Source organism: Amorphotheca resinae (genome assembly GCF_003019875.1).
Source record: "Amorphotheca resinae ATCC 22711 unplaced genomic scaffold M430scaffold_13, whole genome shotgun sequence".
Lineage (NCBI taxonomy): Eukaryota > Fungi > Ascomycota > Leotiomycetes > Helotiales > Amorphothecaceae > Amorphotheca > Amorphotheca resinae.
The window spans coordinates 383,383-398,120 of record NW_020194483.1 but is presented as its reverse complement, the minus strand read 5'-3'; the positions used below and the strand labels follow the sequence as shown (position 1 = coordinate 398,120).

The window sequence follows — 14,738 nt, the reverse complement described above, 5'->3', positions numbered from 1 at the left end:
TACAGCTACATCGCAGGTAAGTATCTCGTCATGGACCTTTAAAGCGAGATCAATAACTTCGATCTATACGGTAGTTCGACGCGTTATCAAAGAGAAGTACATCTCCTGAACGCGCTTTGTATCGCGCAGAGCAAAAGCCTACCGTATCTAGGGACGCGATCTAGGCATTTTGATTCAAAGATCGAGAAGTCAGTGTCAACTATCAGAACCACTCACCACCTTAGAACCTGGGTCGCGTCGAGGACATGGTCAACAAGTATCTTCGTAAGTCTAGCTGCGCGGATGTCACAATTGTATGGGACCAAAGACTGATGTTCACACTTATAGTTCCTGACCCGTCCTTTCGCGGCAATATGCAGACGGATACAAATGATCATCAGGGGGCCAGTACAGAGCAATTCGACGCGGCACAGACCATGGCAAACTCTGCGACGATGGACAACAGGCAGAGAGTTAAGAGCGAGGCTACCACAGAATACGAGTTCTCGGATATTTACTGTAGGCTCCCCGGACGATTTCGAACAGGGTAACTGATTATCTCTAGCTGTCCCAGAAGCATTTCCTAGAAAGGAACCTAGCCCCAAAGCTCCTGATTCTTCAACCTATATGGGGGCGTCAGAGGAAAAGACTCTTCCCCCTCCTCCGAACAATGCTAAAGCTCGAGTCCGGGTTGACGAAACCAATGGGGCCACATCAGTTGACGCTGACATATCCTCTGGATTATCTTACTCCTCTCAGGAACCGATTCTGAGAACCATGGCTTCCTCTCTGGGCCTTGATATGACTGAATTCAGTGCGATCCTTGTCGACAAGTATCAGATAGCCCAAAGTAGGTTCCCATTAGAAAACGTGGGATGGCAAAAGTGGTGGGCCGAGTCCCTGATGTGGGAGATCTATTGTACGTTAATCTATCTCTCCGAGACATTCATGAAAGACTGATTATGTGCAGTCAAGGATAGTCCATTCCCTGGGAAGGAGCCTCAACGGCTATATCCCCTTCGATCATCTACCCCTCCTGCAGGGTCAAGAGGTCTTAGTAGTTCTGGAAATAGATGGACTGAGATTTCAAACCCTTCAAATAACTTCCATCCTTGGGCGGCAAGAAAGGCGGTAAGAAAGGTGGCAACATCTGCTAACGCGGTCCCATTAAGTTACGGTGGCCTGCCACAGTCAATTTCATCGAATCAACAAAACAATATCAGAAATGCCCAAGTCCTCAGACCACTTTCTCAAGGATACCGTACCGTGGAGAGACTTATGGAAAAGATGGCAATATCGCGTGACATCCGACGATCGTTCTTTCAGTTCTTGCAAAAGCAGAGAGACATGGCAAAGTCTCAACATGGAGAGTGCAGTAGCCAGTATAGGCATTGGCTAGCAGATTCATTAACTTGGAAACAATTCTGTGAGAATACATTGTTGGATTCTTCCAAACTGGATGGCTGATTCTTCTCTAGTTAGCAAGGACCCGTTTCCCGGAGAGGAGCCAGTTGGGCCTGGCATACACTCAAATCGTTGCCGTAATAAAGTCGTTACTGCTGCTAAACCTGATCCAGAGATTCCTCAGGGTCAATTGCAGATGCTGAGTAGCAATGATTTTTGCATCACAGTCAACAATCATATGGAACTCTACTCGGCCGAGGTTGGCAAATCGCTCTTTGACGCATTTTCAAAAATGCAACCATGGACGAAGGACAGGCTTGAGAAAGAGTTAGGGTGCAAGCTCTTGTCTCGTCGAATTGAGACAGAGGTTTCACGATTCACAGGAAACGTTGTCTTACAGAGTGTGCCATATATCCTGGGCGATCAAGCCTCAGAGGAGCGTGGCAACCAGTTCTTAAGAAAATGGCTCAGGGAAGCATATATTGCGGAAACTAACGGATGTCAACTTTCCTTAATGAATCTGTGGAAAGAATCTACTGATCCTGCTTGCAAAACAGATAGCAAACCCGCAAATAGGGTTACGTTCAATGGGAAGTGTGTGCACTTGGCGTCCGACAGACTTGAGCGCATTTGCGATTCCTTTTCAAAGGACATAATTGGTAGAGGCAAAGTTGAAAAGCTGCTGGACTGTTACTTCACCACCACTTCATCAGAGAGGGATCACAGTGATATAACATTGACAGTCAAAACTCCAAGACTGATCAAATCCTCGGGAGATATAGCAGCGGTAGAGCGCAGGGCATATGACTTCCTCGACGCTTGGATCCAGAGGGTGAAATCAATTTCTAATCAGGAGACCCAGACTCCTTCAATCTACCAATACTGGGAGGAATACAATGACCTTGTCGGAACTGATTCGCCACCCCGGCTTGGTCTCGTGATTCACGAGACCTACTTTTTCGACAAGCACTGTTCCCTTTCCACTTTAAAGAATCTGTCTTATTCATTTACGATAGATGACCGAAAGCCAACAATCGAGCAGTTGTTCCAGTGTCAAATTGCTCTATCTGAGAGAGATGTCAAGGAAGGAACCGGACTAAAACTGAAGCTGATCCCTTTTCCAGGCGCAGATACGGTGATCCTGAAGAAAGCGGGTAGGTTCTTGTACTCTTGGGCCCTAAAAGCTCTCCAAGAGAATCCAATCAAGATTTCCGCATACTGGGAGAGTTTGAATGGCGCTAAGCTCGAAGATGGAAATCAACATGTCCTGCCTATTCCTCACTTAGATCAGCCAATTCATCCAGTGAAACAAGCAATCAGTGAAGACGGCGAGCCAGACTCTCACATCACCGAGGGTTTAGCCAGGGAAATTGTTGGAGGTCCTTTCAGTCCCATACTTCTTCCCAAGTCTGAATTTCCACTCGGCAATCCTGAAGACTGTTGGGAGAAGTATGCAAAGGTCCATAATGCCACAGATACGGATCGGCTTCTTATCGAAGAGCAAGCCAAGGTAAGCTACCATCCTCTTTAGCAGCCAGATACAATAGGAGATCGACTAACGATACCAACAGCTGGAGGGCCCACTACGTGTAGTTTACGACGAAACCACGGCTCAGGTGGTGAGCTTGGAGGAATTTGCCGAAAGAACCAGACTGAGAATCATCAAGTCTATCAAGTTAGATACCCCAAAGGTTAAACCCGCTGGCCCTGTGGTGGATCAAGTCCAACGTTCAGAAGATGTTGCACCTTCGGAAGTCGAAATTCATACCATGGGACTAAAGCGCAAGTCTGAGGATAGTGAAGGAGAGGATGGCGTGGAGAAGAAACCCCGTTTGCAAATGTAGGGATTCTAGAATTTAGGAGTGGAATCTGGGGATTTGGGGGTTTAAGGGTTTGGGGATTTGGGTATGGGCTGGGTGGGGACTGGTGGGTGCCGAAATGACAATGGCAATGGCAATGATACATATCAAGTGTTATGTGGGAGTAGATGCTCGAGCGTGTAAATACATCTTGTCAAAGTACACTTGCGCCAATTTACAGAACCTGGGCTTTTTAAATTCTTGCCTTGCAGAAAAGCAACTAGACAGTAATCTCACATATTATCGTCCTGGGTCTCCTCATTTTCATACTCATCCTCATCCTGGGTCTCCTCTTCCTCCCCTTCATCATCATCCTCCTCCTCCTCTTCCCGCAAGAATGGCACGAATCTAAAATCCACAAAGCTGACACCGCCTCCTTCCACCTCGACCATGAACTGTAAACTCAAGACCCCCTGCTCATCACCGCGAACACTGACTTTACTCGCGAGCCGCATAGCCTCGCCGGCCGCCCGGACCATCTCGAACTTATAGCTCTGGGACCACTTCTCGGCCACGGCGAACGTCTCGAGCAGCTCGCGGCCCTTCCCGAAATCGACGCTCGCGCTGCCCAGGTGCCCGACCGCCGCGAGGCTGAGATAGGGGGCCGTGGGGGAGGCGGTGATGTCGAGACGGGTGGGCGACGTGGAGGAGAGCTCCGAGACGGCGTCGAAGAGCCAGCGCGCTTGCATGATGATCTTGACTTGCATGGCGTCGCGCTGGAAGGGGATCTCCTCGGGGCCTTCGGGCTCGTAGGTATTGAGGTTGCAGGTCGTGGTCACGCCGGCTTCTTCAAGGAGGATGCTGAAGGGGGAGCCGAGGCCGGCGTACGAGAGGCGGCAGATGCCTGGCATGCCGAGGGCCTGGTTGCTGAAGGCGTTGGGACGATCCCGGCGGAGGCTGGAGCCGTAGCCGTCATTGTCGGGCTTGGAGAAGCGGGAATTAGGGGTGTCGGCTGCGCCGAAGATCTGGAGCGTTTCGAGAAGGGCTACGAGGGAGATCTGGAAGTGGGGGAGGTCGTTGCCAGAATCCGGATTGTCATCGGTGGGCTCGGGGAGAGAGCAGTTAAAAGTGGTGAAGAGAGCTTTGTCGAGAAAGACGATTCCTGGGATTGTTACTATGAAGCCGCAGAAAAGATTGTATATTAGAACCAACCTTGCATGACTCTTGACTCCTCTACCGCAAACCGTAACCCCTCATGGCTAATCTGGATTTGGCATTTGGGAGCAAAACGAATGCAATTGAGTAATTGAAAGAGTTGCCTTGCGGAGCTTGACACTGCCTTGAAGATTGGGACTCCCTGCTCCAAATCGCGAGTTGCCGACATGGTGATGGATGGGGAGCGGAGAGTATATGGGACTTCGAATGATGTTCAATTACTTGGTCTGATTGTGTTCTCAACTCCTTTGCTTTTATATGCTCCAACTATTGTACAGTTTTATGCGAACGGTAGGAAATTCGTCTCGAATGGATGATTGAGGGGTATCTTATACATAAACGCCGACAGCACAGATCATATAGACCGCTCCAAACCTGGGAGATGTCAGCTATTGCTCGCCCAATCCGGCCGCCGATGGGTTTAACTAACGCAATGGCTAATGACGCCGGAACTCCAATGAGTGGTATGCTCAGGAAAGATCGGTCTGTATTTCTGTTAGATAAACCTCCAAGACGAGAGGGTTTGCATACTGAGGCCGAAAAGACCGCTGAGAAGAATTCCCGCAATCAATAAGCTGATGCCCACGGAGAACTGGCTATCTTTTCCGATCAATGGGACGAAGGGATTGCCAACGGCACTCTCCCAGACTTGGTGCAATGACGACTCCATATGCCTCAGATCTGACTAGGTGCAATGCAGTTGTCTCGTAGCAATGGATTGATGGATTATAGTGGATTATATGTAGATAATTGTCGTCGTCGTTTGGATTGGAAGTCCATTGATGATGTTCAAAGCGACGCGTCGGGAAGATCTGGCCTTGTTCCGAAAGAAGGCTAGTTCCGGGGGAACGTTCTAGCGAGATTTAAGCTCAACGCTAACGGGTGGCATCGCGATTCGCCGCATCGCATTCCCTCACTTCCTACTACGACGAGACGAAACTTTGACATTCGTCCAAAGTTCAGAACAAAGTCTTTGCAAAGAACGAAAGAGCTGTACAGTTTAGCGAAGGAGTCACAATTGTCTAGCGCCATTCGCTACGCCAACTTTTTGGTAAGTCTGTAAACAACTTCATATCCGCCGCGTTCGTCGAGCAGATCGCAAAGTGGATCGTGGAACACATTGCAGAACAGATTGCTAACATGGACCCGCCTAGGAACCTCAGGTTTGAGGGCGCAGGGAATTACTGGTACGTTTCACCAGGTAAACGCAGGAATTCCAGATATCGAGAGCCGTCCATTTGGGAAGAAGCAGAGGCTGGAGAGACCGCGTATCCCGCACTGGGAGACCCGGACCAGGTCAATTCCAATCGGTCTACCCCCGAACCACCGTCACCACCCGAATCGCAGGGAGGGTCACCGGCATTCAGTAGCCGAAGCCGATCTAGCAGTATGGGGCCTATCAAGGAGAATGGTATGGCTCTGGAACGCGCTGGAGGCGATTCCACATTGACTCTCGACCCAGGCTCCAAGCGAAAAGCAACCGAAGAGCCAAACACCCCCTCAGACAATAAGAGAATCAAGAGCTCTCACAGCGAAGAACCAGAAACCGATAACATCCCCAAGATGGCCAACGTCATTCCTTTCCCAGAGAAGGCAAGTCAACCCAGCAAATTATGGACCAGCGTATTAACTTCTTGAAGCCAGCAGTGATTGAGGAGCGAAACGGAGAGATCGAATTCCGAGTCGTCAACAATGACAACAAGCGCGAAAGTCTCATCGTTCTCACGGGCCTCAAATGCATCTTCCAAAAGCAACTCCCCAAGATGCCCAAAGACTACATAGCTCGCCTTGTCTACGACCGAACCCATCTGTCCATAGCCATTGTCAAGAAGCCTCTCGAGGTAGTTGGAGGGATCACGTACCGACCTTTCGAAAGACGAAGGTTCGCTGAGATCGTGTTCTGCGCTATCTCCTCCGATCAACAAGTCAAAGGTTACGGCGCTCATCTCATGTCTCATCTCAAAGACTACGTCAAAGCTACTACGCCTATCATGCACTTCCTAACCTACGCCGATAACTATGCTATTGGTTATTTCAAAAAGCAAGGCTTCACCAAGGAGATCACCCTGGACAAGCAGATCTGGATGGGTTATATCAAGGACTACGAAGGCGGCACCATCATGCAATGTTCGATGCTCCCTCGCGTTCGGTATCTTGAAATGGGTCGCATGTTGCTGAAGCAGAAGGAAGCCGTGCACGCCAAGATCCGCGCCTTCAGCAAGAGCCACGAGGTCCACCAGCCCCCCAAGCAGTGGAAGAACGGCGTCTGCAAGATCGACCCGCTCTCGATCCCGGCGATCCGCGCGTCTGGCTGGTCGGCCGACATGGACGAGCTCGCGCGCCAGCCCCGCCACGGGCCCAACTACAACCAGCTCCTGCACCTGCTGAACGACATGCAGAACCACGCGTCGGCATGGCCCTTCCTGAACCCCGTGTCGCGCGACGACGTCGCCGACTACTACGACGTCATCAAGGAGCCCATGGACCTCAGCACCATGGAGGCCAAGCTCGAGGCCGACAACTACGCCACCCCCGAGGACTTCATCAAGGACGCCAAGCTGATCTTCGATAACTGCCGCAAGTACAATAACGAGACCACGCCGTACGCCAAGAGCGCGAACAAGCTCGAGAAGTTCATGTGGGCCCAGATCAAGGCTATCCCTGAGTGGAGCCATCTGGAGCCGTAAGTCGGTCGGTGGAAAGCAAAGGTTGTTCATTCATATGGCGGCTTTTCTTTTTCCCCCTTGTTCATTCGTTGGTTGGTGCGGTCAGCGAGCGTCTTCGACTTCTTTTCTGTTCTTTTCTGTTCTGTTCTGTTCTGTTAGCAGGCAAAGGGAGGCTGGCTAGCATGATGAATGATGACATGGGATCTGGGATGGGAATCAGGATGGGAAGGGGGGAGTTTAGGCGTTTGAGCCCATAACTCCATGTCATGTCATTGCGTTTGATTGATTGATTCATTGGTTGATTTGTACATTTTCGATGGCGAATACCATACATCGTAATACCGTACAATACAATCCAGAGTTCAGATACCCCATGTATGCACGTATCACCGCTTCAGGAATCTCAGTCGCAGTATCAATGTATCATCGCTCGTGATTTGTTAACTAACATGCTGCTAACTTGCTGACTTAGGTCCTCTCTCTCTATCTCTCTCTCTCCCTCTCTCTCTCTCTCTATGGGGAAGAGAGAACCAGGAGACTCAAGCCAAGTCAAGCCGTGACCAGACAAAAATGGACGCCATGCCAATAAGCTCCCTCCATTCCTCCTTTCCTTCCTTCAGTTATAAAAAACAACGCCTGTGGTGCGGTATCCGCGCCGAGATGAAATTGAGAGGTCATGTAATGTGTTGATGTGATGTTATAGACAGTGCAGTGCAGCAGAAGAGAGAAAAAAAAAATTGTTTGAAGCAAGTAAGAAGCAATTGGTATATGGCCCAGCCAGTAGTCCCGTGGCCTCTTTTAGACAGCTATGATGGGAAAATAAAAGGAAAGCGTGCCTTAACGGGACTCAGGAACCGCCATCGCCTTGTGTATTTCGAGGGAGGCGGCCGCGAGTGGAAGAGTTGAGGATGGAGGAAACGTCGGGGATGGCGGTTGACGGTTGGGTGGGGACGGGACGCCGGGAGAAGAGGTCCGTGAAGTGTGTGTTTAGCGTTCGCTGGAAGGAAGAGCCTGATATGGCAGAGGATGCGGGGACTGCTCTCGCGCGGGGGCTCAGACTTGGTCTTGACAGGGAGGGTGAAGATGTGTTGTTGGCGGATAGGGACGTGGGAGCCGCATTCGAGGATGAGCCGTTACTGCTGGCTTCCAGATTTTGCCTCACCATGCTCTGGAGGAAATCTGGGATCCGGTTCCACTGTCCTATTCTTGCGGCGTTCATGAGTCTGGTATTCGATGCTGCACTTTCGCTCTCGGGTCTGGTCCCGGGGATATTTGCATTGGGCGATAAATCGGAAGAGAGGAACGGGATGCCGCCTGCTTCCACAGCGTCTTTGAGCCACTGCTCCCACTCCTCATCCATGACCGTAGCTGTATTGCCTGCCTCTCTCTGCGCAACCGCTGCTCGTAACCGCTCGTTCAGCTCAATCCCCACACTTTGGAGCTCCATATCGCTATCCTCGTCCATATCCTCATCAATCTCGTTCTCTTCCATCTCTCGCCCGTCCTCTTGTTGTATATCCTCCATATCGTCCACGCCTGCCCTCTGTGCTTGAGGTGCGCTCGGAGTGCGTAACTCGGGCTCGACCCAATCTTCAATCTCATCCGCCGTTGTGTCCCTGATTATGATGCCTTGCTCCCTCTCGAACCGCTCCTTCGCCCACCGCGTGCCCTCCCATTTCGTCAGGCTCGCAATTTCGCTCTCCGTCAGGCGCAGGTTATCGAAGGCGCGGAACAGGCGTCTGTGCCAGGGGTACCGAGACAGTCGGTTGCGATGCGGTTGGTAGGAGTAATCCAGGCCCGGGTATTTGGCTTCTTGAGAAGAGAGATGTCCGTAGAATGCCTGCGTTTCAAGACGGACCTCTGGCACGAGTTGACGCTGGAGGAGCCCCTGAAAGTTGACCGGATCAGTCGATTTGGGCCTGGGGAACATGCACTCGTAGACGAGCTCGTCGATGGGGCGTCCCTTCATCTTGAGGGCAGAGATGCCGAGAAATGAAGGATTGTCGAGGCCTCAGAAGGAGGTTCCGAGGCGGCGCAGAGCGTGGTAGAGTTGTGGCAGACGATTGCGCGTCGAGGTTTTGTGGGAAGGTCTTGATGTCCTGACCTCGAAGTCCGCGGGTCTCGTAGTTGGGAAAGTAGAGATGGGTTGTGACTCTGCGACGTGGTCGAGACAGCGGTGGATTATCTGGCAGAAAAATTCTATAATATGTGGAACTCGTGCCGGCGAAACCTCCTCCTCTTGAAGACGACTTGGCAGGCGAATACCCAGAAAGCAGCGAGTCGCGCCACGAAAGATTGGCGGAAAGGCCGGGAGAGAGGGGGAGGTGGATGAGGACGTTGAATGGTGAATGGTGAATGGTGAATGGTGAATGGTAAGTAAGTAGTGAGTGGACGCTGCGAAGAGATTCGAATCCCGTATGGTGTCGTCGCCGAGGTCCTCGCAACTTCGCTCGTCACGCTGGTGCTGGTAGGGACCGTCGTCGCCTCTGACCGCAAGTTGGTGGGAGGGGGAAAGGACAGGAGGGGGTCAGAAAGAAGAACGAAGAATGGAGAATGAAGAATGGAGAAATCCTCGTTGTATTCAAATGAAAGAGATACAAGAGTCTTTCTCTGGCACGGGGGGCAAGAGGAACCGCGGCGGGGGACGGGCGAGGTGGACGGTGCGGTGAGGGAAAATGGGAAAATGGGAAAATAGAAATGGGAGGCAAAAAAGTATATAAATATCCAAGTCAATATAAATAAAGATCTTTCCGCCAGAGCAAGAAAGCAGCTCGTGCATTCCATTCGCCAGAGCACAGGGCGAGATGTTGGTCAAGCCATCACGAACTATAATAGTCTGCCAGGAGGGAACGACCCGTGAGAGGGCAGGTTTGACCTTTGGCTTCGGGGACTCTTTGTCCTTTTGTCTTGCTGCGCGGGAAGCCTCAGTATGGGCCTAATAGAGAGCTAATGATTCTTCAATGCAAGTTGGGGACTTCAAATGCTGCTTGCTGTCTTCTGATGCTTCAATGCAGATGCCAACGACAATCAAGACTTCAGTCCAGGCGGGGCACCGAGCATCAACCGGGTGCGAATGGCATCAACATTCTTCATTTCTGATAGCTTTTATATCCCTCCACAGCCAATCCTCTTGCTCTCCAACCCCCATCCCCATCGACACGTCGGTGACCCCGTCCGTGTCCCTCTTCCTGCGCTGTCGATGGCCCTCCCCCTCCTCCGCAAGCAGCAGCAAAGCCATTCCAGCTGACTCGTCTTGACCTTCGAACAATTGGCTCCTCTGCCTCCGCTGCATCCCTCTGCATCCCTCTGCATCCCTCCGCTTCCATTGGCTCTCCTGGGTCTGGCATTCGAGAGCCGTGCCCGACGCTGGCTTACTCCCTGCTGCTGCAGCGCGCATCTTGGGATGGCCGCACTGATTGGCTACCGTTTCGCGGCGGGAATTCCTCCTTCGGCACTGCTGCGTAAGTCTTTCCTCCTGCTACCCGCTTTCTGGGAAGCCTATAGCAGGAATACACCATGAACACACCATGAAGCCGAACGACTTGGATGATAGCCATTGTTTTATTGTAAACACAACTACGAGCCAGTAAGCTGACAACAAATCCCCGAGGGTATCTTCCATCCATGTCCCAAAACTCCCTGACAATAGCATAACGTGCGACTCTGAGCAAACCACCGGTGGATATATACCTTGCTGCAAAAATCAGTCCATCGTTCCATATGCCCCATCAATGTATGACTGAATAAGACCCTGAGAGCCCCCTTCAATGCAAATGCCACGCAAGTTTCCCTCTTACAGCTCAACCTCCTCTCGGCTGTGATTACCATTAGTCGAGACCATCGAGATATCATGCCAGCGTCCGTCGACGGCAGCCTCAAAAGCCTCAGCCCTAGCTTTAGCTCGCCCAGCTGATACCTCGGATTCTTGTGAATGTCCCTTTGCCCCTAGGTGAACAAGCTCTTCCACTAATGAATCAGGTGCCTCGGATGCCCGAGATGCATCCTGAGAGCCGTTCTGAGATTCTGTATCTGTTTGCGAGAGAACGAGCTCGGCCAGGACTGGGTCGGGTGGAGAGACATCGACTATTACCATGCCCTCTTCTTCGACCTCGCCCATATCTTCGAAGCCGTCATAATCAGATCCTAATACGTCCTGCTTCAATTCTTCGTGCTCATCGATAAGATTAGCGTAATCTTCAATGAGGGTTTGATGCGTTGCCTGGAGCCGCCGGAACTTTTCTTTGTAGTCCGTCTCTCCATCACTGGATGAACTATCATTTCCGTCTTCCGAGTTTTGAGGGCTATCGTCATCGATGAAGCTGTTGATCTCATACTCGTCTTCATGACAATTCCTCTCATCTTGAGAATCGTATGCCGACGAATCAAAGTCAAGGCAAGAGCCTAACAGATCAGCTCTTTCCTCAAAAGTGACGTTGTCGGCCAATTCATATTCGCTGAGAGCTATTGTTGGTCTTGGACCAAGCTCAGGGTCCATAACTTCGCAATATGGGACTTCTTCTCCAGCGGAACATCCGGTACATTGTCCTCTAGAGCTCCAGAGTTCATGGCCGCAAGATTTGCAACGGTAGATCTCATCTACAGAATCCCAGTATCCTTCAAAATCCTGTTCTCCTTCCGAGTCCTCAGGGTGCGAAATGGGCGGAGATCCCTGAGGCGAAGAGTGCGCGGTGGGGACCAGCAGTTCTGAAGTGTTTTGATCGGCATCTTCGTGACCTTTGAATAGGTTCAACGCTCTATCATCCGCTGAAATTTGAGAAGACTCAAGGCTGTTAAATTCGAGCCGCATACGCTTTACCCGAGCTTCTCCAAGGCCGTCCAGTATAGCTTTACGTCGAAGATTCTGCGACTCGGATCCTGGTGACATCGCTAGGATTTTACGAGGAGGGGTTGATACATCTTCTCCTGCCACAGCGGGGGAACGAGGTTCGTTTACTTGGGCATCAAAAGCTCGAAGCTCGCCATGGGAATCTCTATTCGTGACGATGGAAGTTCGCGATGGGGTTACTGCGTTTCCCTGTACTGGACTAGAGGGTAAGGACTGAGTCGAATTGACCATCTGTGACTGCTCGCTGGAACGCTGAGATTGACGTTCTGCCAGAAGCTCTCGCATCTCAGTATCGTGGCGAAATGTCTTAGCAGTGCAATGTGGCCCAAATAGGTGGCTCATACTAACTCCTATATTCCAAGTTAGCGATAGATAACACGAGAAAAGCTCTCAAGTGGATGACAATTATCGAAATATTTCGCTAGTTGGACTTGTACAACAGTAAGGTAAGAAATTCCGAAGAGTGTCACCCTACCTTCATGCCAATTCTTTTCGTCAACTGTACAAGGATAAACATCCATTGGGTTAAAAACCCTCACGAGATGACAAAGTTCGAAGTATGATGAGTGGCGTGAATATGGAAAGGTGATAACCCGGGGGAGATCCTTTTCATTCGTTTTGTAAGCAACCTCCTCGTCAAACGTTTTCTTTTTTTTCTTGTAAATGGATTCAGCAAGAAAAACGACTAAGTCTTTCAACTTCAACTCGGTTTGATCATCCCCGTGGAGTCCCATATCATCTAGCGAAATGGCATTTCGACTTGATCGACGACTGTGGTAAAGCATTTGTTTGATTTCAGACAAACGGCTCTCTCCCAGTTCTCCAAATCTAGAGTGCCATTAGATATGTATGCATAAGATAAAGAACCATACTGACAAGCCTAAAAATTGATCAATCATCAACTCACTGTCGAATTCCACTTCCGGACGTTGGCTTAGGTCACCCCCGCCTCCACCAACTCCAACTTCTGCTATCTCTGCACCAACTTTTGTACGCGTAATAATCGGCCGAATCTGTACCGTGTTTAGATTGTTCGTAGCCTCACAGTTCATATACCTTTCGCAGCTGTGGAATCGGACGCGTCTATCACTAGTAAGGCATCCGGCTTGAGGAGCATTGCCACATTGATAACCTGCCAATACTGGGCCTTCGCGTACATGGAATAGCCCAGAGGTGCTGCTCTTATCATTATTATCCCCTTTCAGGGATTGATAAAGCTTCAGTTTGTAATCATCAACATGGATCTCAGTTATAGTTAGCGACGTAAAGCAAGCCTGCGGAGAAGGGGGGAAGGAGAAAACTACTTACGGGTGATTGAAATGCTTTAGATAGTGCCATCCAAACTTCTTCATAGCCAAAGGTCCATGCCGAAAAATGAAATACTGTGTCTGGGGGGTACTGCGAGACCTTTTGGATAAGTTCCCTAAGCCCATCGGCCTTAGTTGGAAACTCCACCGGATCCGTGTTGCTAGTGTCTAAGTAAATACAGTCTAGTCTCTTGATACCGGAAGTATATTCGACCAAGAATGGATTCTTAGTCAAGTTATTGACAAACCAAGGCTCCGACCTGATGTCTCCGGTGTAGAGGACTGCTTTACCGTTGCCTTCGATTACTGACTCGAGGTTAGCGACCACACGGTACAGACATACCAAATCAAATCTCACAGAACATTACAGCGCCAGGGCAATGATTGGCATCAAACAAAGTAACTTGAATATCATTTCCAGGTTCTAGTTCAATACGAGTAGGAGTCTCTAATGGGATTGGTTTCTGGAAGCAATGTTAGTCACACATCAAGGTCTTGGAGTGAAGCCTGTCCTACGAGTAGATTCTTGAGGTGCTTATATTGCACTCTTCTTGACTCCAAGATGCCAGATGCAAAGTTTAACCTATGAGGATATCTTTCAAGTCGAAGAAGAAGCTCTTTCGTGGCCGGAGAGCAGTACACGCTGCATCCAAATCAGCATTGAGAGCTCAGAATAGCGAGGAGCACCAACAAAGGAGATTTAAAACTATCAAGGCCAACAAGATGATCGCTGTGGACATGGCTCAAGAAACAGGCTCGCGGTGGGCGGCGACCTGGAATCTGGCGGAAGTAGTCGACTGTGCTGATCAGCAAACTGCCTGCTACTCGCTACGTGGAATGAGGGACGCACCACGAATGTCGGGAAACTCGTGCACTACCCCGCCAAATGTTGACATCGTGGCAACTTCAAGGTCATGGAGTCGATATTCCCAAATAGATCAGTCATTGAACTGCGATGAGGAGGGTTGGTATAACCATGCCAAGTACAAGGTACAGATAAGAATACGCGACTGGGCTCTCGCGCTAGTACCCGTTCTCACGTGATGTAACCTATTACCTAAGGTAGTTAGTCATATATCTCACTTTCTTCGCTGCAACCGTTTAACCTTTTTTCATAGGGAACCTTTTGAATCTTCTTCGGAAATTCCCTCCATCTTCAATTGTCGAGAGATATATTGACAATGACAGGGCCAGCTGTATAAGCCGAGACTTGAATGGAGAAGACCGTTTCCCAAAACCAGGTGCGCTTCAGTGAAGTCTGCTCAAGGTTAAGCGACCAAGCCCCTGAACATTTAGCGAGCTATTCAGGGGAAAGCATATTCCTGGTTACGTCTGGTCTACCTTGGATGCTGCCTATACGTATAGCTAGGCATATATATAGCCTGCTTATAGGTGGCTATACACACATCTTATACTCATAACCTCAACAGATAGGAGTCCTTGACTGCAGAGCGAATCGAAGATTTGGATTTTTCTTATCCGCCCTTATTACCCTGTGTAGCAATGTTTGTGTCCACACTCT

At 50.1% G+C, this 14,738-nt stretch overlaps 8 protein-coding genes across 8 annotated transcripts; 2 read left to right on the top strand and 6 right to left on the bottom strand.

Annotated features, from left to right (window-relative positions):
- Positions 1-245: 245 nt before the first annotated feature.
- Positions 246-3,351, top strand: M430DRAFT_271436 (hypothetical protein; the record flags this gene model as incomplete). The annotated part of the gene is made up of 6 exons (XM_024865531.1): positions 246-264; positions 328-498; positions 545-898; positions 950-1,405; positions 1,458-2,893; positions 2,955-3,351. 6 exons carry the CDS (start codon positions 246-248, stop codon positions 3,225-3,227), a joined length of 2,709 nt encoding a protein of 902 aa, XP_024716962.1. The 3' UTR covers positions 3,228-3,351.
- On the bottom strand, positions 3,352-4,646 carry M430DRAFT_186825 (hypothetical protein). Its single transcript, XM_024863924.1, has 2 exons — positions 4,395-4,646; positions 3,352-4,344 (listed from the first exon to the last, which is right to left on the bottom strand). The coding sequence occupies exons 1-2, from the start codon at positions 4,564-4,566 to the stop codon at positions 3,476-3,478; spliced, it is 1,041 nt and encodes a 346-aa protein (XP_024716961.1). The 5' UTR covers positions 4,567-4,646; the 3' UTR covers positions 3,352-3,475.
- An 80-nt stretch (positions 4,647-4,726) lies between these two features.
- M430DRAFT_110289 (hypothetical protein) lies at positions 4,727-5,067 on the bottom strand (the record flags this gene model as incomplete). The annotated part of the gene is made up of 3 exons (XM_024861346.1): positions 4,727-4,772; positions 4,828-4,882; positions 4,929-5,067. 3 exons carry the CDS (start codon positions 5,065-5,067, stop codon positions 4,727-4,729), a joined length of 240 nt encoding a protein of 79 aa, XP_024716960.1.
- Positions 5,068-5,676: 609 nt separating this feature from the next.
- On the top strand, positions 5,677-7,115 carry M430DRAFT_186789 (hypothetical protein). Its single transcript, XM_024863922.1, has 2 exons — positions 5,677-5,990; positions 6,038-7,115. Exons 1-2 carry the CDS (start codon positions 5,787-5,789, stop codon positions 7,082-7,084), a joined length of 1,251 nt encoding a protein of 416 aa, XP_024716959.1. The 5' UTR covers positions 5,677-5,786; the 3' UTR covers positions 7,085-7,115.
- M430DRAFT_53950 (hypothetical protein) lies at positions 7,115-9,032 on the bottom strand (the record flags this gene model as incomplete). Its single annotated transcript, XM_024868433.1, has 2 exons — positions 7,115-7,140; positions 8,123-9,032. The coding sequence occupies 2 exons, from the start codon at positions 9,030-9,032 to the stop codon at positions 7,115-7,117; spliced, it is 936 nt and encodes a 311-aa protein (XP_024716958.1).
- Positions 9,033-9,147: 115 nt separating this feature from the next.
- Positions 9,148-9,924, bottom strand: M430DRAFT_186783 (hypothetical protein). Its single transcript, XM_024863921.1, has one exon. It carries the CDS (start codon positions 9,845-9,847, stop codon positions 9,263-9,265), a length of 585 nt encoding a protein of 194 aa, XP_024716957.1. The 5' UTR covers positions 9,848-9,924; the 3' UTR covers positions 9,148-9,262.
- Positions 9,925-10,606: 682 nt separating this feature from the next.
- On the bottom strand, positions 10,607-11,980 carry M430DRAFT_37385 (hypothetical protein). Its single transcript, XM_024867116.1, has one exon. It carries the CDS (start codon positions 11,946-11,948, stop codon positions 10,857-10,859), a length of 1,092 nt encoding a protein of 363 aa, XP_024716956.1. The 5' UTR covers positions 11,949-11,980; the 3' UTR covers positions 10,607-10,856.
- Positions 11,981-12,104: 124 nt separating this feature from the next.
- On the bottom strand, positions 12,105-14,112 carry M430DRAFT_83165 (hypothetical protein; the record flags this gene model as incomplete). Its single annotated transcript, XM_024869611.1, has 8 exons — positions 12,105-12,259; positions 12,385-12,737; positions 12,786-13,153; positions 13,218-13,522; positions 13,575-13,680; positions 13,733-13,859; positions 13,908-14,013; positions 14,067-14,112. Coding segments are annotated over 8 exons (1,566 nt in total), but the record flags the coding sequence as incomplete, so codon positions are not given.
- Positions 14,113-14,738: the final 626 nt, after the last annotated feature.

Coding starts and splice junctions, on each gene's coding strand:
- M430DRAFT_186825 (XM_024863924.1), bottom strand. CDS start 4,566: ATGTCGGCAACTCGCGATTTGGAGCAGGGAGTCCCAATCTTCAAGGCA. Junction 4,345..4,394: donor GGAGTCAAGAGTCATGCAAG/GTTGGTTCTAAT, acceptor TAACAATCCCAG/GAATCGTCTTTCTCGACAAA.
- M430DRAFT_186789 (XM_024863922.1), top strand. CDS start 5,787: ATGGGGCCTATCAAGGAGAATGGTATGGCTCTGGAACGCGCTGGAGGC. Junction 5,991..6,037: donor TCATTCCTTTCCCAGAGAAG/GCAAGTCAACCC, acceptor AACTTCTTGAAG/CCAGCAGTGATTGAGGAGCG.
- M430DRAFT_186783 (XM_024863921.1), bottom strand. CDS start 9,847: ATGGAATGCACGAGCTGCTTTCTTGCTCTGGCGGAAAGATCTTTATTT.
- M430DRAFT_37385 (XM_024867116.1), bottom strand. CDS start 11,948: ATGTCACCAGGATCCGAGTCGCAGAATCTTCGACGTAAAGCTATACTG.